Raw genomic sequence first — 25245 nt, 5'->3', positions numbered from 1 at the left:
GCAAACCAAAACTGGTCACAGCACTACAATATAATGCCAATATGGCGACGGAAGGTTCAAGCCAGGAGCTAACGACTCGGTAGAGCGTGATTGATACGGATAATGATGACACGCTACAACACACACAGCAACAACTTAATACACGTGATCACACACTATATTTAAACTATTCTAATTATTGTTACATTCTAATTAATGTCACAGTCAATTTCCTACACTCACGTAAAAAAATTTGTTTTCTATTCCTTCTCTCGATAATCTATGATTTAGGCTTGTGCGATTATGTCCCTTTTTGCAGATCCGCTCACATTAGTATAGCTAAAGACTACAGGTGGCTTGTTTATCCATAGGGTGATTTATTTATTATTTATTTGTAACTGCTCCTTCATACAATGATGATTCTGCAATAATTATTTTGGACTGATTAATGTTACAGTGTGTGTATGATTGTGTTTTAGTTGATACTAATTTGCAGTATTTTTCTTAATCATCTAGATCTGTAAAAAGTGTCTTTACATAATGTTCGTAGCTGAAGTTATGATCTACAGGGTTAGTTATTTGTAATTGAGCTCTCCACAGGGCGATATTTTACAGTTAAGGCCCCTATTCGGTGATTATTAGTTTCTCATCCAGCCTTTCTAATTATTATGATGCGGGCGGGAGGGTATTACCATTATACCATTATTTTATAATATTAACACACTGATGTACAGACCTTGTCCAAATTGACTTTTTTTCTTACTACAAACATTTCCTTCACTACGTTTCGTGACCGCCAACTGTTTTTCGACAGTCAACTGAAAGCCTGCTTTGATGAAGTCGATAGAGGCCATAGAGCACGATTGCAACTGGCACTGCAGCAATTTGCTAAGGAAAACAACAGTTCTCCTGGTGATATATAATTTGTTTGTTTTTTTTTACAAATTAATGACATAATACATAATAAACAAAAACAAATTATCTTACATATGGGCCTCAGTGACCTGCACAGCAATAGGTGCCTCAGCAATGGGACAGTGCAAACTGGACCTGGCACCGCGAATGCACATAATTGCAGACCTCCACAAAGAGGTCTGCAATTATGTGCATTTGCATACTGGTGATATATAGCGCATTGTAGCGTTCATCAAAAAAAAATTATAACAGTTTGGTATCACGTGTTCTTCTGAGCATGCGCAGAGTAAATAATGGCTTACCATGCGGTACAGTAGCTTAAGAAGGATGCGGGCGGTGGATGAGAAACTAATAATCACCAAATTGGGGCCTAAAATCTTCAAAGGATTTTGGTTTGTCTTTGTTTGCAGCTGAATTCTCTAAGGGTGACTTGTTTGTGGCTGAACTCTCCACAGAGTGACTTGTTTTAGCTTGTCTCTCGACAGGGTGATTTATTTATAGATGAGCTCTGTACACAGGAGATCGAGATACTCTAACAGAGCAGTCACCTAACTACTCTAATAGAGCAGTCACCTAACTACTCTAATAGAGCAGTCACCTAATTACTCTAATAGAGCATTCAGCGGAGGTGGGGTCTATTGTACAGAATGATGGACTAAAGTACGGAATGGAATGAAGGACTAAAATATGGAACGGAAAGCTTTCTCGGATTAAAGTTGGGTGGATAATGCTTGAATGATTTTAAGGTATTGGGCTCTGCAAGATAGTGATGACTTTGCTTTCCCTGTAGTTTTTCTTTCTTTGTTGTTTCCCTTTCCCAGTAGTTGTATTTTATTCGTTGTATTGTATTCGTTGTCGTTGTGATTATATAGTTTGTTTTGTAGATTCTAATTGCAGAATTTGTTGTCATGTGTATTTTTTCTGTAAACCGTAAAAAAAAATTAAAATATCAATGAAAGCTTGCAGCTTACCATTGCCGAAACTGCCTTTACAAGTTATCAGCTGATGTCCAGCGAGTGATTAAACATACTCCCCAAGAAAGATAGAACATTAAAGGATTGATTGTGGATTCTGGTTAGTTGTAATTGCAAACGAAATATTAATTGTGGGATTAGCTGTAGCAGTGAATTTTCTCCTGCCTGATATACCAAGCAGTGCTCTTTAATTCATTTGTGACTGGATTTGCGAAAACCTGACACAATAGCGCATTTGTGACCTGATCTTGGAAAATCTACCTTTTTGGAACATTGGTCAATTTTCTGTTTTATAGCTTAAATGAGGTACAGGGTACTCATCTATCTTATGTTAACATTTCAGCTTAATATCTCAAAGCATTCCTGAGATATGGCCAATTTTCTGTCCTGTAGTTTCCAAACTAACTTTTATGGTGATGTATTGAATTCTGTGCGTGATTAAGGGTGACAAATGGTGACAAATCACTTTACCAATAATTCCATTGTTACCATCTAAAATACTTTAAAATACATTTCTGATAGATTGATGAAGTAGTGTTGGTACTTTTCTGCAATTAAATGCCATGTGTCATTGTATAAGACTAAGTTTTAGCCATTCCAGTAGCTGAACAAATCACCTAATTTGTAAGTTAATTGTTATCCCACGCATGTGAAATTACTACATGGTCTGATATAATCATCCATATCTGCCAGGAAAAAGAAGCTATGGGTGTGAAACTTCACAGCATGAAGGTTTAATAGTTGCTTTATCCAAGTGTGCAAAAAAAGAATTTTAAAAAAGTGTTGAAATTTTCATGTGAGTTTCCCAAAAAATTTTCTTGTGCCCAAAAAGTAGGTTTTCCAAGATCCAGTCACATTTTTCAAATTCCTGTTTATTAAAGCTGTATAATCTACTTAGCCAAGTGTATTTTCTAGCAAAGTTTCAGCCTCATAATATGTCAATAACTTTCGTAGTTACAGCCCTACGAAATATCAACTAGAAATGCTACAGCATCGTGCTGCACGGTTTGCATTAAACAAACCTTGGAGGAGGAACCACAGAGACAGTATAACCGGCATGCTAATGGCGTTGAAATGGCCATCGCTTGAGAATCGTAGAAGACATTCACATTTAATTCTGCTATTTAAGTTCGTAAACAAGTTTATACATATTCCTACCCAGTATTTTCCAGTGCCATCCTCCTTAACAACTACCAGGGCTAACCACAATCAAAAGTTTATGCAACAGTATGCCAGAATGGACCGATATCTTTATTCATTTCTGCCAAGGACAATCCCTGACTGGAATAACTTGAATATTGAGAATTTAAGTAATTGTAATCTAGATTTTTTTAAGGATTATTTATCTAGTTAATCACTTACATGACTTTTTATGTACATTAGCGTTATACCTTTGATGGGTTTTGCTAATGAATAAATTTAAAAAAAAATAAAAATCAGTGCTCTATACCATATGCGTATTTTGTACCATACGCGTATGGTACATACCATATGCGTATACGTGTATATACAGTACAACCATACACGTATGGTACAGAAAATCGTACCATCTGAGTATAGGCTATAGCTAACCTGCTTTGCGTATAATATTATGCAGAAGGTTTTTGCACTGCCGTACCTATTGACTATGCCGGATGGCACTCTGCTTTCATTTCTTTTCGGGGAAGATGGAGGGGGAAGGGGCTAGTCTTGCTTAGCGGTTTCTGTTCAGTGAAGATCGAGCTAGCTATAGCTAGAGCAATCATGCTTTGATCTGATTATTCTCTATAGCTGAGATGTATTTTACTTTACTGTAATTAAGATATAATTTGCTTTACTGCATGATGCAAATCTACACTGTTAAAACTGAGGTGGTCATAGCACACTTAACCAGCAGCACACCCTTGGGGTGCAGGCACACTTTCAGGATATAGTGTGTGAAGCACACAAGACAAGCAGTGTAACCGTATATTGGTGTAGCTACATATTCCAGGAATGTTACACCAATTGTAAAACTGCAGATGATGTAATATTTCACAATAATACTATGATGAGTGGTTGACTTTGATAATAAAATCGTAACATTCTACCATTCCACTCCAGAATGTACAAGTGATTTTTTCAGCTGTACATGTATGGTCACGTTATTAGTGTGACTAATATGGTGTGTTTAACGCTCCTTATTGCTTGGAGTCTCTGTCATATATACGTGAGCATGTCACTCCATATCACATCCAACTATTCAATAGATTATCAATGAAACACTGCACACACATGTCCCCAATACACTGCTTGTCTACACAACAGGAATTGTAAATGTAAACTTTTTGGCTTAAAACTGTAAATGCAAATATTAGATTAGCAACCAGTTATCAGCTTCTTTTTGATGTCATCAGTATCAGATATCGGTACATGCCAAAAACCCATACATAAGGTACACCTCTAGTTAGTGTTGTGGAGAATGACACTGTTAAGATCCTGTGTGACTTTAATATTTTGTGGATCACATCATATCAGCAAGGCAACCAGATATTGTTGTCATTGACAAATGTGCTGCACTCATCACTCTGATTGGTATAGCTATCTCTCCCTGCTGACAAATACATATCAGCTAAGGAGGAGAAAAAGCTTTCCAAGCTTCAAGATTTAAAGATCGAGTTAGAAAGACTGGAAAAACAAGACAGTGATGGTTCCAGTATCATTATTATACTGTGCAGGAATCAAGGTGATTAGAACGTGCAGGTGTGATTATGATAATTATCTAAGAGGGTAAAAAATTGATCATGTGTAGGGGTTGACTATATAAGGATATTGAGTTTCACAGCTTCATTGTCAATGCAAAAGAAGAAAATTTAAAATTGACAATTTTTAGTGTCTAGTAGTCTGTTCTCAAGAAGGGTGGGATAGGGATCCGTAATTGGAGCACTTGGCTCTGTTACTGATAGACCTGAGAACATTTAGGAAATTCTGGATATTAAAACACTCAATGTCTACATTTTACAAGACTGCTTTACTAAGAGCAGTAACCACAGTTCTTCAACTCTCAGAGTGTGGGTAGAACTGTGACGAAAATTTTGGTCCTGGGCTAAAATTGGTCCGGCCAGACCATTTTCAGTCGACCAAATTTACTCCGACCGGACCATTTTTAGCATCCTAAATTGGTCCGATCTGACCAAAATAGGTCCGGACGAAACCTAGTTGGCCACTTGACCACTCGGACAAATATTGGCAATATCGACTAAAATGGGTCCGGGTGGCACCATTTTAGTCGATAGAAGGCCTTTACACGGTTGTTAACGAGTTACCGTTAATTATCCAAATCACGGGACAATTCCGTACAGTATATCAAAATACGGCTACCCTGGTTCGCGATATACGGTAAATGATTTTGTACACGTGCGCGTAACCACAGGTATGACCAGCTGCACTAGAAAAAAATTGGCGTGCTGAACAGAGCATGTGCTGCAGCATTTACGAGTGTTCTGCTACGCGCAGTAACAAAAGAACGGACTGTATAAAGAAAGATGTGCCATCAAATCGACTGAACAGTGTTTTGTTTTCAGCAACTTTTACATGAGCGAAGGACTACTGCACGAAGGAAGAATTGGTTGTAAGTAAGCAAGTCATCCAGGCCTAGTCCTACGATTTACAGAGTACTAGATGATTTACGCGACTCTGGGAAGTCCACTTTATTAGATAGTGAACATTTATTAGGTAGTCGTTCTGTCTGATATGTACAGTAAGCTAGTATTAACCAAAATTGTTTCCTTCTAGGTGCATCACAACTGTAAATTATAAGACATGACTAATCCAAGAAGAAAAAGATGGAATATGAAAATGAAGTGCCCTAAACTACATAATGGACCATGATGTATGATGATATTATTGTCCATGCTTGTATGGTCTTGTACACAAGGCGTGTTTGTATTGTATGAATTTGTTTCCCAACCAGCGATCAGCCTTGAGCGGTCTAGCTGTTGGTTATGTTTTCATGTATCTGTGTTTCTCAACCAGCGATCAGCCTTGAGCGGTCTAGCTGTGGGTTATGTATTCATATATCTGTGTTTTCAACCAGCGATCAGCCTTGAGCGGTCTTGCTGTTGGACTTGTATTCATGTATCTGTGTTTTCCAACCAGCGATCAGTCTTGAGCGGTCTTGCTGGGGCACATGTATGTAATGTCTGTATTTTATGTAGAAATCCTGTATCTAGTATGTAACAATATTATTATTGATATGATTTTTAGGACAACTTTTCAAAACTCTATCTGTCAAATTGATGACCTATGTAGCAGCAAGGGTATATACGTTCGACAAGATTTACCTCCGAAACTGATTATTTACATTTTTGTACTGCAAGTGGTTAACAATTTAAATGAATGAAGAATATTGATGAAGTACGTATGGAGAGAGATGGCACACTACTAGCAATTTTTTTGTTGCCGTTATGTTGTAGCTGAATTTCAAGATAAGTGATCACAAGTTGCATAGTATTTTTGTGCAGTTAACTTGCATATGCAAACTTTATTAATGGAACCACCTCTGGAGAAAAATAATGCAGCTTTGATAGTGAGGTGGTCTCAGTAAAGAGGTCATGAAGTACACCATACTGACATGGCCACTATAATAATATTTTTTTGTAGTGCAGTAAATTCTGCTTTGTTTGACATCATTATTTAGCTTATATAATTAGATAATCTTTGTGCTTACCTGCAGCAAACAATGTTATTCCCCATCTCCCCCAGTAATGGAGATTTTCAGCATTATGAAGGAATTTAATTTTATTCCTGAAGGTACAAACATTAACTGAAGCCACGGCATATTGTCAAATTCCTATTTGTATCTCCAAATGTGAATGTATCTGTTTTGTTATCAACTGTAATTTTGTTTAGAATCACTTCTTCATTGTTTGGAATCACAGAGGATGGGAGCAGTAAACTACAGGCATAGTAACAGTTGTGAAAAAGTGGATTGTAAGTGTTGCTTAGTCTCGTGTGGCTAGACTGCCTTCTGCCTTCTCTCTTTCTTTGTGGCATTGTTTGTCAGCGAGATAGAGCCTGGTGAATTATAGTGGAGACTTTCAATTAATAACCAGTGAAATTGATTCATTGGCTAGCTGTATGTTAGTATGGTGAACATAAACACTGCAGCAAAACTTGTAACAGAACTGATACCATTGCTACATAGCATTTCCCAGCAAAAACAGCAAGAAACTGTGGTAACTGTTTGCCTACGAATGCATTTTGTCAACAGTATTTCACCAGACCCTATCTCACCAACCAATGATATCACAAAGAAGTAAGATAGTGATCTGGCCATGCAAGAATAAGTGCTGTCATGCTTATCTAACTGTTTGTTATAGACTATAAGTTTGTTTGGAGTAACTGAGGGTGGGGCAGTGAAATAATTCCAGAATAGAAATGGTTGTGAACAAGTGGAATTGTAAGTGTTCACGTGCTATGTAACTGTTTTGTAATCGACCATAATTCTGTTGTAGAATATTCAAAGGAACTGAGAACAGAGCGGCAAAAGAGTGAAAACTATGATTACAGTTGTGAAATGTATTCAAGTGGTGGCATGATTATGTAGCTGTGTTGTTATCGACCATAATTCTGTTGTAGAATTAGTCTGTCATTGTTTAAGTACAGGAGCAGTGAAATATTGAAGCTACAGGCAGAATAGTGAAATGTAAGTATACAGGTGTGCTCATCTTAACTGTTTTAATCTGCCATAAATGTGTAGCCCCTTTTTGTTTGAAGTAACTGAACAGTGAAATAACAAAACTGCCAGTAGAATGGATTCTGTTGTAAATGTAAGTATTGGTGGGTTTATCTAACTGTTTTATGTTCTGCCATAATTCTGTAGTGCCTTTTTTCTGTGAAACAACTGATGAATGGAGCAGTAACTACAGGGAAGAATAGTGAACAAGTGGAAATGTAAGTATAAGCGTGCTTATTGTAACTGTTTTAATTGCTGTATTTCTTTAGTCCGTTTTTGTTTGAAATAACTGAGCAGTGGAATAACAAAACTTCCAGTAGAATAGATTCTGTTGTGAACAAGTGGAAATGTAAGTATCGGTGTGCTTATCTAACTGTTTTAATCTGCCGTAATTCTGTAGTTCCTTTAGTAACTACAGGCAGAATAGTGAACAAGTGGAAATGTAAGCATTTGGTATGCTTATCTTAACTGTTTTGTAATCGACTAAAATTTCTGTAGCCACTTTTGTTTGATACAAATGAGGCTGGAGAGGAGCAGTGAAATGATGACAGAGTAAAAAGCAGTTGGATAGTTTTTCGGAGAAGTAAGCAGTGGTGTTTTTGAAACTGTTTTGTCATCTGTCATACCATTGTAGTATTGATCCCTTTGACCTCCTTGTTGAGTCACTGTGATGGTGGTGGTGGTAAAGAAACTGGAAGACAATTGATTTTATTGATAAATCTATGCACGTGATCATATGAATATTTAATGATGCGCATTTATTCTAAACAATCTTTTAACGTGATGGGAGGCTTGGAAGGCATATTGGGAACATTGTACAAAGTTTGTAGAGGGCAAGGTGGTTATTAGTTACTAGATTTCCGGGTATATAACGAGGGACGATAAGTCTGAATGCGGGTAAGGTTACGGGTTTCCGTTCGCAAAAAAAGTCCCACTACGGAAATTTTAAAAAACCCGTTTCACTGCTAACGGGTTCACCGATTAATGCAACTTGATTTGTTTAACGGTGGTATTTTACTGATGATTTTTGTACTGTTTCAGGGCCTAAATTCTCCTGTGTTGACCACTAATGCACTTGTCAATTTCATGCCCCACCGCTCCACCCCTGGGCGTCCCCACGCCCCAGGTGGGGATTTGACATTGCTTCTTGTCCCCACCCCTGGGGCAATTGACCGTTGTCCAATTCACTGACTGATTTTCGGTAGTTGCATTTCTAAACAATAAAATCGCACTTGCTATAATTTTACTAGCTACAGGGCAAGTTTATTACTGGTCGCATGCATGAAATATACGTTTAGTCATCCTTGAGGTGTTGTCAAATCCCCTACTATGGGGGTGGGGATTTGACAGCCGATTTTGCCCCAGTAGGGGGGAATTTGACACAACGATTTGTCAAATCACCTGTATTCCCCCAACCTCCGCGGGGGTGGGGGTGGGGCATGAAATTGACAAGTGCATAACGCATGCAGCCAATGATGCATAGCTATAAGTTGTTTGTGACGGAACGCCGCAGCCGACTTAGCTATAGCTATTCTCATTTATCAATCTCGAATAATGAGCTTTGCAGGCATTATCACTGCGTGGATTTGTGCTTAAAGTTTATCCAACAAGGGCACGGATCATTGCATGCACGGGATTAGCTAGCTGCAATGGAGGTACTTAAGATCGAGATACTCTAATAGAGCAGTCATCTATAACATTCATCACCAGGCACTGATCTAGAAATAAATGAAGGTGGGTGGTTACCCAGCCTAGCTCAGATTTTAAGTTGATAGTCCTGAATATCTTAATATTTCCATCAAGAAGAATTGGCACTGTTATTGTTTGGCTTGTACAGTGAAGTACATGCACAGTAGCATTTGCACTGTGCTCTTATGCACATTATAATGTCTGATCATGAGTTAACATTAATGGTTAGAATAAAACACCTGTAACACCTGTATGTGTACATACTGCACATCCCTCTCTTTTGTATGTGATATGTAGAAGGTGATAGCTTAGGTTTGCTACATTAAATAACTAAATGTGAACTATCATCTCCTACTGATCACATGTTTCTAACTTCCTATACTGGTATAAACATTTCCTTAAAAGTTATAGCTAGTCTATGATATTCCCTGTATGCTTTTCACTACTTAACCAACTTTAAAATTTTACTAATTTTCACCTGTGCGCATATACCAATAGAAGATGCAGGCATTGATCCAGAAATAAACCAAGGTGGGTGGCTGGCCCAGATTTTAAGATGAGAGTCTTGAATGTCTTAGTAGTTACATCAGGGATGAAGGGCTGACAATATTATCATCTAGCTTGTAGCACATAGCTAGTGGCGTGCTCTTGTGAACATAATAAGTCCGGGCAAAGTTGATTAATTGTTTCTCATCCCTGCCCACATCCTTTTTACCCCATCGCCTCTAATTTCATTATTGCTGTTATCACACATATTTTGATGTTAGGAAAGCTGGTTATTATTTTACAGCACAGCAAATGTCATTTGCACCTCAGAAAAGGTGGTAGCTAATACGTAAGTAATAGTTCTTAAGAGGTTTTAGTTTACCTTTATAACAGACAGCTTGATTTGGAGTATTTTCGTTACTATTGAATAATGAAAAATGACCTCCCTCCCACATGGAAATCTGAATTTTTGTGGATGAGAAACTATTAATCAAGTTTTCTTGGCCTAATGTATTTTATAATCCCAGTACAGGCTGATCATGAGCAGGGCCGCCCTGAGAAATTAAGGGGCCCAGGGCAAAGAGTTAAAGTGGGGCCCTTCACCCAAGCTGTAAGTTGAAGACCCAAAAAAAAAAAAAAAAGGTCACAACTTGCTGACAATGACAATAACTACCCATCACCAACCACATCTCCTTATCTGTAAGCTTGCTACACTGCTCCTCTGAAGAATACTGTGAATGCTCTATTAGAGTATTTAGATTTGACTATTCTATTAGAGTATATCGATCTTTTAAACAGGTATTCAGGGGGCCCTTCATGGGGCCTCCTGGGGCCCCTTTTAGGCTGGGGCCCGCAACAAAATGCCCCAGTTGCCCCCCCCCCCCCCCCCCCCCCTGTGGGCAGCCCTAATCATGAGTTAACACCAGTGGTTAAAACAAACTGTAATACACCTGTATAACACCTGAGCACATACTGCACATTCCTCTCTGTCATATGTGATATGTAGGAGATGATGGTTTAGGTTAACTCCATTGAATAACTAAATGTGAACTAACATCTCCTACTAATGACATGCCCCACAGGAGGAAACATTACCTTAAAGGTTATAGCTATAATATTCTCATGCTTTTCTCTACTTAGCCAACTTAACATTTTAAGGCAGTCACATTATTCCACAGCCTTAGGGTGAATTGCTGTAGACATAAAGTAAAATTGACTCAATCCTAAAGCAGACCCCATATTTTCCTTCAAGAAGTCCTCTGCCTGGTGATAGTTAATACTGCCCATGATCATAGATAAATTCATGTATACTGCTACCATCTTCTGTAAGGTTATAGCCAGCTAGCATTGGAATCTGATGCAATGCAGGGATTTAGTTCATATTGTTATTACGAAAGAGTGTTCATGATCAGTAATATTCAGCAATTATTAAATAATACATGTCTGAGTGGCTGCAAGGCCATGCATGGTGGGTGGCTAGCCACCTCATCCACCCCCTCTGGATCAGTCCCTGAGATGATGTGTGTAGCTGTTTATGACATTGCGTGCATGGGTATTCCCAGATTAATAAAGAATTGACCAAGGGTCAGAATTAACAAATTAAATTCTGAGCTACATGCAGAAGTTGAAAATAAGACATGTTTTAATGATAGATTTTATATGTGACCTGATTTTGGAAAACCTACCTTTTTGGCACATTGGTCAATTCTCTGTTTTATAGCTTAAATGAGGTACTAGGTGCTCATCTATCTTGTGTTAAAATTTCAGCTTAATATCTTTAAGCATTCCTGAGATATGGCCAATTTTCTGTCCTGTACATTACAAACTAACTTTTATGGTAATGTATTGAGTTCTGTGGGTGATTAAGTTTGACAAATGGTGACAAATCACTTTGTTTACTAATAATTCCATTCTTACCATCTAAAATACTTTAAAAGACATTTCTGATAGATTAATGAAGTATTCTTGGTACTTTTCTGCAATTAAATGTCATGTATCATTGTCTAAGACTAAGTTTTAGCCATTGCAGCACCTGAACAAATCACCCAATTTGTAAGTTACTTGTTGTCCCACGCATGTGAAATTACTACATGGTCTGATTTAATCATCCATATCTCCTAGGAAAAAGAAGCTTTGGGTGTGAAACTTCACAGCAAGAAGGTTTAATAGTTGCTTTATCCAAATGTGCTAAAAAATTAATTTAAAAAATATTGTTGAAATTTTCAATTGAGTTTTCCCAAAAAGTTAGCTTGTGCCCAAAAGGTAGGTTTTCCAAGATCCGGTCACATATATTGTCTACCATCCTCAAGTATAAGTGATCCAGCTTAGGCTGTATGATGATTTCCATCATGCTGTTATAGTTGTTTGTCATAATCAACACAAACAGGCTGGATGAAAGTTTCAACCAACACTGCAGAGCCGATGATGCTTGTGAAGCTTATTGAGCATATACAAACGTACTTGGGAAGAATATCTTGATACCCGTGTTTTGCATGCAACATTGCACACCATGACTCCAGCATTAACCATGCATTTGAGTTGATGTATGCCAGAAGAAAACCTCTACTTCATACTCGGACAGCTAGCCATTGACATGGAGAAGAAGAATGCAGGACTTTTATCATATCACACTGCTTTAAATTAAAACAGCATTAATTTTGCGACTGTGTTCATCGCTGCATATAGCTATGACCATCCTAGTCAGACAAAAATACCATGTGGGTGGGCGGCTATTATTTATTATAACTATTGTTAAAATCTATTATTCAATATCAAGGATATTAAAGGAAGCCCATTAACTCCAAATTGCTTCATACTCTTAAATTCAGGAGAGCTAGATTCAAGGTTAGTTGTAATTTGAAAGATTTACCAAGATTCAAACCTCTAGAAGGTTAGATTTGAAGTATTGCAGTATTTCTTGAGCAGCCAGAAAGGCATTTACAGAGCTGCTGTGGGTTTGTCATGCTTGTGGCGACACGTGTTAGCTGTAGTACTGTACTTACTAGCCTGACTCTGTACCATCAACTTCAAAAGTATGAATTTTCGAATATTTTACACACTAATAACAGATTGGGAATGGGACTTGTGTTGCGCATCTCAAGTTTACCAATGGCTACTTGAAGGATTCACTGCACAGAAACTCACATCACAGTCCACCTATCCAATAAACTAGTCTTCACCCCAATGACACGACCACACAACTGAACTCCCTGCCAGTATTTATTCAGGTCATGTGACTATCAAATGTAATAATAAATTTGCATGCGGCTCTAAAATGACCATGCGGGCGGGTGACAGGAACAAGGAATCTACAATTGGTGGTCTAAGTTGGCTGCGGTGATCCATCACAAAAACTTAGCATAGACCAAGCTGACCAACCTGTCCACACAATGCCGGGTACACCTGCGGGCCAACCAAAATTGGTCCAAGTGGTCAGGGGGTGCATGTGGCCAACCAAGTTTGGGCCGGACCAATTTTAGTCAGGCCGGACCAATCTTGATCAACCAAATTTGGTCTGTCCAGACCAGTTTTGGTATCTAAAATCGGTCCGGCCGGACCGATTTTACCCGGACCGATATTTCCATGACAGAACCTCCACAAAGTTTTGTAGTAATTCATGTTCTTACGTTTTGCTATGATTAAATTTATTAATAATCTAGGTAGGGTTCACAATCCAAAAAATCAACATTATAACTTTTTTAGTGATATGCACTGGTGTAAACAAACAAAATAACAACTAGCTAGATACCAAATTAAACTATAAGCTAACTTATAACTAAACTAAAATTATTGTTACAAAGGTGACTAGACATTGAGAGCAGGGAAATCAGTGTCACCACACTGCAAAGCCCAGTATCGTAAGATTTCCTGGCCACTGGCACTGGTGGACCTTCAGCATACACTAGATTTTAAGGACTACTAATGTGTATACTGTACATGTCTTGTTGTACGTATGCTGTAAAGCAAATAATAAATAAATAAATCATTCTGGCATTTCCCAAAAAGATGCAAATGCTGCTTTTGCACCCATATAAGATAAAGAAAGAAACACCTTTCAAATTTCAGGACAGTATTTGTGATAGCGCACCAAGAACAACATAAATAGGTGGTCGGCAGGTAATTTCTCATAACTTCATTGTTCCATCTTGCATCAGTCTCCTTCATTTTCAGAGCTAAAATGCAGCATTCCAATGGAAATATCCTGAACATAATCTGTAAAACTACACTTGTAAGATATTTGTTTACATGCTTCTGGGCTTTAGCACTGGTGCATTTGTTGCAAAAGCATTAATTTTACTGGTGGGCATGACAATTAAAATTAAAATGCATCCGAATTTACCACAATTAAATGAGGCTGCTACTCCTTCTATACTAAAGATAACAAAACCATTGTTTGGCTATTAATAGTTAATAAATACAGGTATATTGTACACAAATTTCAAATAAATTAGACATTGTTAACTGGTAGCAAAAATCAAAGTCCGAAAACTGATAGTTATGTCCAAATGTAGAATTTATCGAACCGAGCATAATATTGCCTGCAACACTCAAGCTATTAATCATGTGTGGTAACTGTACTTATTGGGTTTCATGCATGCACAATATTTCTTGTAATTACATTTTTGGTGTAAGCCACTAGGGCATTAATTGTATTGTGGTTACTTGTACTTAGGTATATATATATAGGTATTACTTTTTGTACTATATTCAGTTGCTGTGGTTGTGTTGTAGTTTTGTGTTTCAATTCACTATTATATTCTTTGCTATTAAGTGAGTTACTACATATGGCGATGAGGATTCAAATGACCACTTCAATTCCTGCTGCTATTGGTCAATTTAACAGCCAAGTTGAAGACTGGTTATCCTATACTGAATGCTTGCAACAATATTTCATAGCTGCTGGTGTTAGTAATGAAGCTAAACAGCACGCTATATTGATAAGTGCATGTGGTGCATGAACTTATAGGCTAATTCATTCTCTATCAGCTCCTAATGATCCAAAAGACACATCTCCACCTGATTTGATCAAACTGATGTCTGAACACTATCAGCCAAAACCATCTGTTACGTACAGCAATTGAAGTTTCATTCTGATTTTCATAAACGTGGGGAATCAGTGGCAACCTATGCAGCTGAAGTTAAGAAATTTTCAGAACACTGTGTTATGGTGACAAACTGATGGAGATGATTAGAGATCAACTGGTCTGTGGCATCAATGACAGTCGCATCCAACGATGCCTGCTGGCTGAACCAGACTTGACCTATAAAAAAGATTTTGACCTAGCACAAGCAATGGAAACAGCAGAACAAAGTACCATTGATCTTCAAGGCTCCAAACAGCACCGCAATACTATTGACTTGCATTACACAGCTGTCGAGAAACTAATCTGCTACCTTTGTGAAGGAAGTCACAAGGCTCCAGAATGTCAACACAAAGATGCTGTTTGCCGCTCCTGTGGAAAAAAGGACACTTGGCAAAAGTCTGTAGAAGGAAAACCAAGGACTCAAAGAAGCCACAAACGGTTCTATAAAACACAGGAAAGCCTAAGAAAACCCACCATCTGGATGAGGGGAAGGATGATGATGAGTACAACATGTTTACTGTTAACTCAACCACCAATCAACCCTTGGCACTCCCTGTTACTTTGAATGGTGTTAACCTGACCATGGAGATTGACACTGGTGCTTCTAAGTCAGTGATAAGTGAAAACACATTTACACAATTATGGCCGAACCATAAGGCACCCTCTGTGAAGCCAACCAATACTACAATGAAGACATACACTGGTGAGAATATTAAACCAGTTGGCGTTATTTCTGTTTCTGTAGAAGTTAATAAACAACAACAGCAGTTCACTCTTCTCATTGTTCCTAGTGATGGCCCCAGTTTGTTTGGGCATGATTGGCTGGCCTACTTTCGTCTGGACTGGTCACGGCTCCACAGACTACATGATACAGATGAACTGCAAACAGTCCTTGACTCACATTCTGCAGTGTTCAAACCTGAGCTTGGGCTAATTACTGGAACTGCAGCCAAAATCCATATTGACCCATTCACACCACCCAAAATTTTCAAAGCTAGACCAGTTCCCTATGTTCTCCGGGACCATGTGAACAAGGAGATTGATCGATTGGAACAGGATGGAGTCATCCAACCAGTAAAACATTCTGACTGGGCTGCCCCTGTTGTCATGCAAGATGGCTCCATCCGTCTTTGTGGTGATTACAAAATTACTGTCAATAAAATAGCTAAGCTTAATAGTTATCCTTTACCTCGTATTGATGACTTGTTTTCTTCTCTTTCAGGTGGTCAAGAATTCACCAAACTAGATTTGGTACATGCTTATTTGCAAGTACCCCTGGAAGAAGACTCCAAGAAATATACAACTATCAATACTCACTGAGGCTTTTACCAATATACCAGATTACCCTTTGGTATTGCTTCACCCCTTCCTATCTTTCACCGAATCATTGAAAGCATCCTTCAGAGTTTACCTCACACATGCATTTACCTCGATGACATACTTCTGACAGGCAAGACTAAGACTGAGTATCTTAACAGCCTAGCAGAAGTTTTGACCTGCCTAGAAAAAGCAGGGCTTTGCCTGAAGCAAGAGAAGTGCTATTTTATGCTACATTCAGTAGATTACTTAGGGCACACCATTTCAGCCAAAGGCTTACAACCAACTCAAGAGAAGGTACGTGCCATTACTGACGCTCCTACCCCTGGAAATGTGTCATAGCTCCGTTTATTCCTTGGACTTGCGAACTACTACAGCAAATTCCTAGCTCAGCTGGCCACAACCCTGGCTCCTCTTTATTTTCTGTTACAGAAGAAGCCAAAATGCCACTGGGGAGAGAAACAGAAACAAGCCTTTGAAGAAGCCAAACATCAACTTTCATCCACAGCCTTACTAGCTCATTTCAATCCTGACTGTGAGTTAATTTTATCTTGTGATGCCTCCCCATATGGGGTAGGTGCTGTTTTGTCACAGAAGGGTCCAGATGGCTTGGAGCATCCTATTGCTTTTACCTCAAGGCCACTGGCTCCAGCAGAAAGTAAATTCTCCCAACTGGATAAAGAGGGCTTGGCCATTGTTTATGGTGTTAGGAAATACCACCAATGCCTTTTTGGCAGACAATTCACCATCCTGTCTGATCATAAGCCCCTTCAGCACATTTTTAGAGAATCAAACACCATTCCTCAGATGGCTTCTGCCAGACTCCAGAGATGGGAATTAACCTTAGGAGCTTATGATTACAACATTTCCTACAGACCAGGCAAAAACCATGCAAATGCTGATATGTTAAGTCGATTACCACAGCCAGAAAGCCTACAAGATGTTCCCTTACCTGGTGAAACTATTTTACTTTTGAAACACTTGCAATCAGCACCAATAACTGCTAATCACATCAAGACATGGACTGACCAACACCCGACCCTATCAAGAGTGGGAAATTTTGTATGAATGGATGGCAGGCACTTACTAGTGATGAATTTGCTCCTTACTATCAGCACAGAAATGAACTGAGTGTGCAAGATGGGTGCATCCTACGAGGTAGCACTGCTTGAAGTATCTTAGTTTACTACAGTGGTATATCCCCAGTATATGGAACAGTTAATTGTTTGTTATTTTAGTAGTTTTTCAGTAAACCCGCATTCACTGATGTTTTACTGAGAGTTTAAAACTTAGTAAAATAATTATGTTCCATATACTTAAGTTTACTGACACTTTACTATCAGTATAACTACAGTAAGGCATCATAACAAATTAGTAAACTAAGAACCTTCAAGCAGTGTAGTGGAGTGACTGTACCACCAGCTGGCAGGTAATCTGTACTGACATTATTGCACTAAGGTCACTTGGGAATTTCCCGAATGAAGAGCCTTCCTAGAAGATTTGTTTGGTGGCCACAGATTGACAAGGATCTTGAAGATGCTGTGAAACCATGCAATGAGTGCCAACAAACCCGCCATGCTCCACCACTTGCTCCATTGTATCCCTGGGAATGGCCTCGCTGTCCTTGGTCACGTTTACACTTTGATTATGCTGGACCGGTGGAAGGGAAGATGCTACTTATTGTGGTTGATGCATACTCCAAACGGCTTGATGTTGCAATTGTTAATTCAGCTACCCCAACAGCTACCATTCAGAGTCTGAGGAGAATATTTGCTACCCATGGCATTCCTGAATCCATTGTCTCAGATAATGCAACAGTATTTGCCAGTGAAGAGTTCACTGAATTTGTGACAATGAATGGTATCCACTACATTTGATCAGCACCATATCACCCAGCCACTAATGGCCTTGCTGAACGTGCAGTTCAGATACTGAAGGAATCCTTGAAAAAACTGCTCCAGGTTCTTTACAAACAAGAGTTTCTCATTTTCTTTTCACTTGCTGTATCACTCCTCACACTACTACTGGCATTACCCCTGCTGAACTGTTGATGGGTAGACAACTTAGATCTCATTTGTCCTTCCTTCACCCTGATACAGCAATACAGAAGAGATTTAGTCAGAAACAGCATTCTCAGAAGAAACATCATGATCTTAGAACCAAATTGAGTCATTTCAACATTGGAGATACTGTGTTTGTTTTTCTTGATTTTCCTTCAGGTAAATCCTGGCTACCTGGAACACTGACAAAAGCCTGTGGTCCATTAGCATTCATGGTTAACTGGATAATGGTCGTGTTGTTCATCGACATGTTGACCACATTTGTGACCGTGTTATATCTGTTCCACTTTCTGATGATGGACCACACACTGATGACTGGGCAGATGACCTTACTCCAACTGTCCCATGCAATGCTCCATGATTGCGACGTTCTTCACATATTCGCAGAGCTCCAGCTCACTTCACAGCCCCTAACTTCTGACTGTTTTTAGTGTGGTAACTGTACTTATCGGGTTTCATGCATACACATTATTTCTTGTATTTACATTTTTGGTGTAAGCCACTAGGGCATTAATTGTATTGTGGTTACTTATACTTAGGTATATATAGGTCTTACTTTTTGTACTGTGTTCAGTTGCTGTAGTTGTGTTGTAGTTTTGTGTTTCGATTCACTATTATAATCTTTGCTATTAAGTGGGTTTCTACATCCTGCATAGCTGATTATTGGAAGATAATTACTGCTTACTGTAGCCTACCTTTTGGTACAATAACCTAAGTTGCAGGATTTCTAGGAAGTGAGTGGAAGCTGTCCAAACATCTTATTGTAACTTATATGATACTTGACTCTACTAAAATCGATATTTGTTTCGGTGAAGACATCAACCATGCCTCAGGTTTCATGGCGGATTGAGTAACGATTAACATCCCACAATGGTAGTGGGTTTGATTTGTAAAGGTAGATTCTCAGATTTCAGACTGTAGTCTCTGGATCGAGCTCAGAAATCTCAGTTTACTTTTTCGTTGTGAAAAAGGTTTTTACTTTCTTGGCGTGCGACTCACTACTGTGATTCTTCATATTGACCAAATAGAGCATTTTGGTTCTTCACTATGATACTGTACACATCAATAGAACTTACATCTTTTGCAGCTTCTCTCATGAACTGACGAGCATCAGCTTCCCAAATAGCAGGGACAGTTATAACCCAATGAATGTCAGGGTGTTTGCAGGGAATCAAATTGATTGCAGCGTCCTTCAAGTGTTTTAGTGCCCCTGAAAATACTTTTAACATGGGCATGCTGAGATCCTTATTGTATGTTGTTTGAAGTAAAGTATTTTTAGATATTTCCTAAAATGAGAATAATGCATAATTATTAGTGAATTACTTGTAACGATATTGCTAATTTATAATGCAATGACTTGTACATGAAACTTTTCAGAAATTTCAATTTCAGTTCTTGTACTACTATTGTGTAATTACAAAATGCAGACAAAGTCAATGCTATTAAACCTCTATTATAGACAGAAAGCAGAAATAAACCAAGTGCAAGGAAGTGGCTAACCCAGATTTCTAGTTGTGAGTCTTGATTGTCTATAGCTAGCAGAAGTATTTACATTGAAAAAGAAATGACAGTGTTATTGTCTAGCATATATAGTATGCAAATGAAGCATGCATAATAAGAGTAGTGCATGTACATATCTTGTATGTTGTATGAGCTCTGTTTCCTGTCCTGCTTCCAGGTTTATATGTATACAAGTGGGTGGTCCATTTCCATTATTTTTTAATGAGATTGGCAACCATTAATTTCCTGGATAGAAGCCATAGCTAACTGCATAAAATTAATCTTGTTCAAGCTTGTGTTTTCATTTTTAAGTTGCAGGAATAACACAAAGCTAAATTACACAATGACACATGAGTGTCACCCTTACATTAAAATTGATTTCATATGTCCTGATTCTGTATAGTATACACGAAGGTTTGGAAATAATGGAAGAATACAAAATAATAGAATGTTATAGTTCTGATAATATACACATGTGGGTGGTGGACAGGACACAGAGTAATGGCCTAATCCTATGAAATACAGGGATACAGAGTGACCATGAGTTAACACCAGTGGTTAAAAAAACATATCTGACCATATTTTGGAAAACCATACATTTGGACACAAGCAAAATTTGTGGGAAAACTGAATTGAAAATTTCAGAGATTTTTAACTAAAATAATCATTATTATTATTATTATTTCACATTCTGATGAAGCAACTATTAAGCCTTCTTGCTGTGAAGTGTCACACCCATAGCTTCTTTTATCTAAGAGATATACTTAATTATATCAGACTATGTAACAGTTTTGCATTGCAATTAACTTACAAATTGGGTGATTTGTTCATCTATAAAACCAAACATTTTTTCTCTTTAAGCCATAATACATGTGATTTAATTGAAGAAAAGCACTAAGGACACATGATTAAACTATTTAGTTTTATCCATTTTAGATTGTAGGAATGGAAATCTATGTCAACAAAATGATTTGCCATCATTAGTCCCACCTGATCACTATACAGTATTATAAACTGATATTGAAAAGGTAGTTTGTTATGTATTAGACAGTAAATCAGCCATATCTTTGGAATGCTTCACTGTATCATCACAAAATTTTCACACAAGGTAGATAACCACTCAGTGCTTCATTTTAGCAATACAACAGAAATTTGACCACTGTGCCAAAATATATGGTTTCCAAAATAGGGTCACATAATTATAACGTAAAGGCAGTCTAGTAAAACTGTAATACCTGTGTACACGCTACACATTCCTCTGTTGCATGTGATATGTAGGAGATGGCTGTTTAGGTTTGTTCCATTTAATAAGTAAATGTGAACTATCACATCCTTCTAATCGCATGCCCCACAGAAAGAAACATTACCGTAAGGGTTATGTAGTTATAGTATTCTTATATGTTTTTCACTATAGTTAGCAAACTTTTACTAATTCTGATGCAGTTGCATTATGTCACAGTCATAGGGTAATTTGGCAAGTATAATAGATATAAAAGTAAAATTGATTCATTGCATGAGATTAATAGGATGTGATAGTTCCCATTTACTTATTAAATGGAGCAAACTTAAACTATTATCTGCTACATATCACGCACAACAGAGGAATGTGTAGTATGTACACAGGTGTTACAGTTTTACTAGACTGTCTTTACATGATTTATTTGTTTTTAACAACTGATGTTAACTCATGATGTTTCTGGACTCTCTGTGGTGTTAAAAATGCGTATACTGTAAATTTAATATCAGAAAGTTGAAAAATTTCCTCTTTTTGTATATAATAATACCCTAATATTCAATTTCAAATAGTCTAAGTTTATTGTAAGACATCCATGCAGATCTTTTAAATTTGCTAATACCTTTTGGTATCATACAATTACAGCCAAGACTCTCTGGTGTTTCCAATGCTGCCCAGTCTATCACCTTACAATAGATGGTGGCAGTATACATTAACAAATTTATTTAAGATAATGATTAGTTATATAGTAATTGTATTATACCAAAAGGAACTAGCAAATTAAAAGGATCTGGGTGGATGTCCTACAAAAAAACTTAGGCTATTTGAAATTGAATATTTGGGTATTATATAGCAAAAAAATAAGAAACTTTTAAATACTTTTTTGATTTTAAATTTACAGTATATGTATTTATTACACCACAGAGAGTCCAGAAACATTATGAGTTAACACCAGTGGTTAAAAACAAATATATCATGTGGACAGTCTAGTAAAACTGTAACATCTGTGCACACACTACACATTCCTCTGTTGTATGTGATATGTAGAAGATGATAGTTTAGATTGAATAAGTAAATGTGAACTAGCTATATACATCTCCTACTAATCACATATCCACAGAAAAGCTTAAAAGTTACTAGAGTTAGCTAATGCATAATATTTCACTGTATATGTGATTTACTCGCAATTGTAAAAACAATAAAATAAACTGGATTCAACCCTACAGCAGGCTCTATATTAAAAACAGTGGTTATTCGAGGATTTCTTCTTTGGGGAATCAGAAATTTGGGATGACCACACGAGAGTAGCTAGGTACACTTGTCCACTATATTAAACAGTTAAAACAGTTGCCATTCTCGGTGCCAAGCTACTTTACCATTTCGCTTGGGATCTGGGCTTGCGCTCATTTGTTCTTCTGCTTCCGCAGCCTCTTTGGTTTCATATAATAGTGTTCGTCTCCTGGCTTCTCAACTTCTATCCTAGGACTTTCATGATCTAGTGATTTCAAATGAAAAACATGCTTTTACTATCTCAGTTAGTTTGATTGAAGGTCAGGGAAAACTTGATTAATTGTCTCTCATTCACACCTGCATCCCTTTTTACCCCACCGTCTCTAATTAATTATTGCTGTTATCCGTCAAGTGCACACGTATTTTAGTGTTAAGAAGGCTAACTATAATTTTGGGTGGGGTCTATTCTATGGAACGGAACGGAACGGAATGATGGACTAAACTACAGAATGGAATGCTTTCTCAAATGTAAGCTTGCAGCTTACCATTGCTGTACAACTTATCGGTGGCATCATAAGCACTTCCAGCAGGTAATCAAACGCACCCCAAGAAAGATAAAACGAATTTAAGGATCGATTGTGGGTTCTTGTTGGTTGTCATTAGTAACGGAGTACTAATTGTGGGAATAGCTGACTCAATGTGTTCATCTTCGGATGTATCAAGTAGGGAACTTAATGCATGACTTGTTTTACTAGTATGCTAGTTGTTTTTGCTTACTTTGACTTTAGAATGTACATGTCTGGGGCCCAGCCTTCTAATCGACATAAATCAGTATGTAGCTACACTACAAAGGAAACAAGTATGGTGACAAGCTGAATCAATTCAGTCTAAGCAGAATCTAAAGGAATTTTGTGCAGTGTGTGAGGAGCAAATAATCAGATACCTCGAGGAGGCCGGGCTATATTGTGTGAACATCAGTGATTCATTAACAGAGTAGTGGACTAATGCCAGATATCTCAGCCTCAGTAGTGAGTTGAATCCAGGATGGAGTCTATTTTACAGAATGGAATGCTTTCTGAATCAAAACTTGCAGCTTGGCTAGCCGCTATCATCGCTGAAATTGCATTTTATCAGTGGAGCCTCCAGGAATTTTAATGGAATAGGATAATAAAATATTAATAGCTGTCTCATGCAGTGATTGTTCTACTACCTGATATATCAAGCAGGTCTCTTCAATTCATTTATTACATGACCAAGGCAAGTTTTGTTACTACAATACAGTAGCTGATTGGATGTCAGTTGTTTCTGCTGATCCTGACAAGATAAATAATTTAGAAGACCACTTAATTTCAGTTTCAGAGCATAATATCCACAGAGAAATTAACTAGAAAGTTACTGGTGACAGGAAAAGGCTAGGTGATCATGACTTTATTCAGTCTAATAAACAGAATATATGGTTAATTGAGTGAGGTATCACTTTCAAAGAAGTTCAGACGACCAGCAATGAGATGCATGGATTCATCGAATTTTTGTTGCGGTTGGAGACACCAAAAGCAAACTGACTGTATATTATTTTATTAATATTCATTCACTTTCTTTATATTTTCTCAATTTTGAGCCTGTATACAAATACTGACATTTTCTTAATCAATAGAAATCCTAGAATAAGATGGGGGAGAAAATTTATCTTTTTAACCTATACTGTACAACTTCAAAGGAAAATGAAGAAAACATACAGACAAATCAATAAAATTAGTACGGTGAATTACAGATTTAAATACTTAGAGCCCTTAGATAATTATTGTTCCAAAGCAAAATTGTAGATGGAAAAAACAAAGACTGGTGAGATCTTGGTTAATTAACGACAGTGGATGGAGATTAAAAGGGTGGTAACTTCTTGTTCTTGAATATGTTGCAAATTGGAGGTACAAATCAAAATGAGATATCAATTTCATTATGAAAAATTCGTATACATAAGTAATCTAGCATTACTGTATTCATTTGTTCTCCACTTAAATATGCTACAACAGTGTCGGTACATTGGCAGTCTACCTTGAAATCTCAACTATATAGTAGATCCAACACAGAGCAGCCTGCACTGTAACAAATACATGTGATCCCACTGTAATTTCATGGACCAGCTGGACTGGGAATCACTTGAATACAGACGAACAAATTTAACCTGTTTTGTTTGAAGTGAAGCATGTGAAATGTTACACTTAAGAAATTCTAGGATTCTTAGATGGTATGTAATTAATGTGAGTGTTCCATTTCATGTCTGACTAGATACATAGATACATTGAAATTACACACACATCTTGGTCCAAATCACGTTTTCCTGGTGGCTATGGACATAGATTCACAAGCACAGAAGGCTTATAGTAATTAAGATTTGGTTGATCTTGAGTTTTGGCATTTAGCCTGATTCAAGGCTAGCAGTCAGACACATCCTTGAATTTTGTGCAACAGAAAAAATCAGCTCACTATTAAACACGGCATTAGTCCACTGCACCGGCTGTTAATAATTCCATGCATACACTTCAGTGATGTTTGCAGAATATAGCCTCTTTGCGGTCAGCCAAAATATTTGTTCCTCACACACTGCACAGAATTCTTCAAGTTTTAATTCAGCTGGCTCTTTCCTATTACCAGTGTCTTCCTGCTTACTTTGTACACTGATTTATGACTTGAAAAGCTGGCCCAGACTGTTTTCTAAAGTCAAAATAAGCAAAACAGCTCACATAAAGTGCCCTTCTTGATATATCCGTAGATGAACAATGGATGAACATCACTAATACAGCTCATCCCACAATTAATACTTCGTTACTAATGACAACCAACAAGAACCCACAATCGATCCTTTAATTCTTTTTATCTTTTGTTTAATCAACCACTGGAGGTGCCACTGATAACTTGTAAGGGAAGTTTCAGCAATGGTAAGTTGCAAGCTTCAATTTGAGAAAGCGTTCCGTTCCGTGGTTTAGTCCGTCATTCCGTTCCGTTCTGTTCCGTTCCGTAGAATAGACCCCACCTAATTTTGCAGCATAGCAAATAAATGTCACTTGTACTCAGAAAAAGTAGT

The 25245-nt window shown here is 37.7% G+C and overlaps 2 protein-coding genes and 1 long non-coding RNA gene across 7 annotated transcripts in view; 1 reads left to right on the top strand and 2 right to left on the bottom strand.

Annotated features, from left to right (window-relative positions):
* The window catches only part of LOC136258579 (uncharacterized), a 181643-nt gene that overhangs the window by 115755 nt on the left and 40643 nt on the right, over positions 1–25245 (bottom strand). The gene's annotated exons all lie outside the window — the stretch shown is intronic.
* Positions 1–25245, bottom strand: part of LOC136258575 (heat shock 70 kDa protein 12A-like) — a 75573-nt gene that overhangs the window by 39281 nt on the left and 11047 nt on the right. The window contains exon 2 of the mRNA XM_066051896.1: positions 19276–19485. Coding sequence (XP_065907968.1) covers positions 19276–19485 — 210 coding nt within the window. The remainder of the gene's footprint in view (positions 1–19275; positions 19486–25245) is intronic.
* On the top strand, positions 7343–7657 carry LOC136258053 (uncharacterized). Its single transcript, XR_010702533.1, has 3 exons — positions 7343–7406; positions 7467–7533; positions 7588–7657. It is a non-coding gene; the product is annotated as an uncharacterized lncRNA (long non-coding RNA).

This window comes from Dysidea avara, chromosome 6 (genome assembly GCF_963678975.1).
Source record: "Dysidea avara chromosome 6, odDysAvar1.4, whole genome shotgun sequence".
NCBI lineage: Eukaryota > Metazoa > Porifera > Demospongiae > Dictyoceratida > Dysideidae > Dysidea > Dysidea avara.
This window is presented reverse-complemented; position numbering and strand designations above follow the sequence as displayed.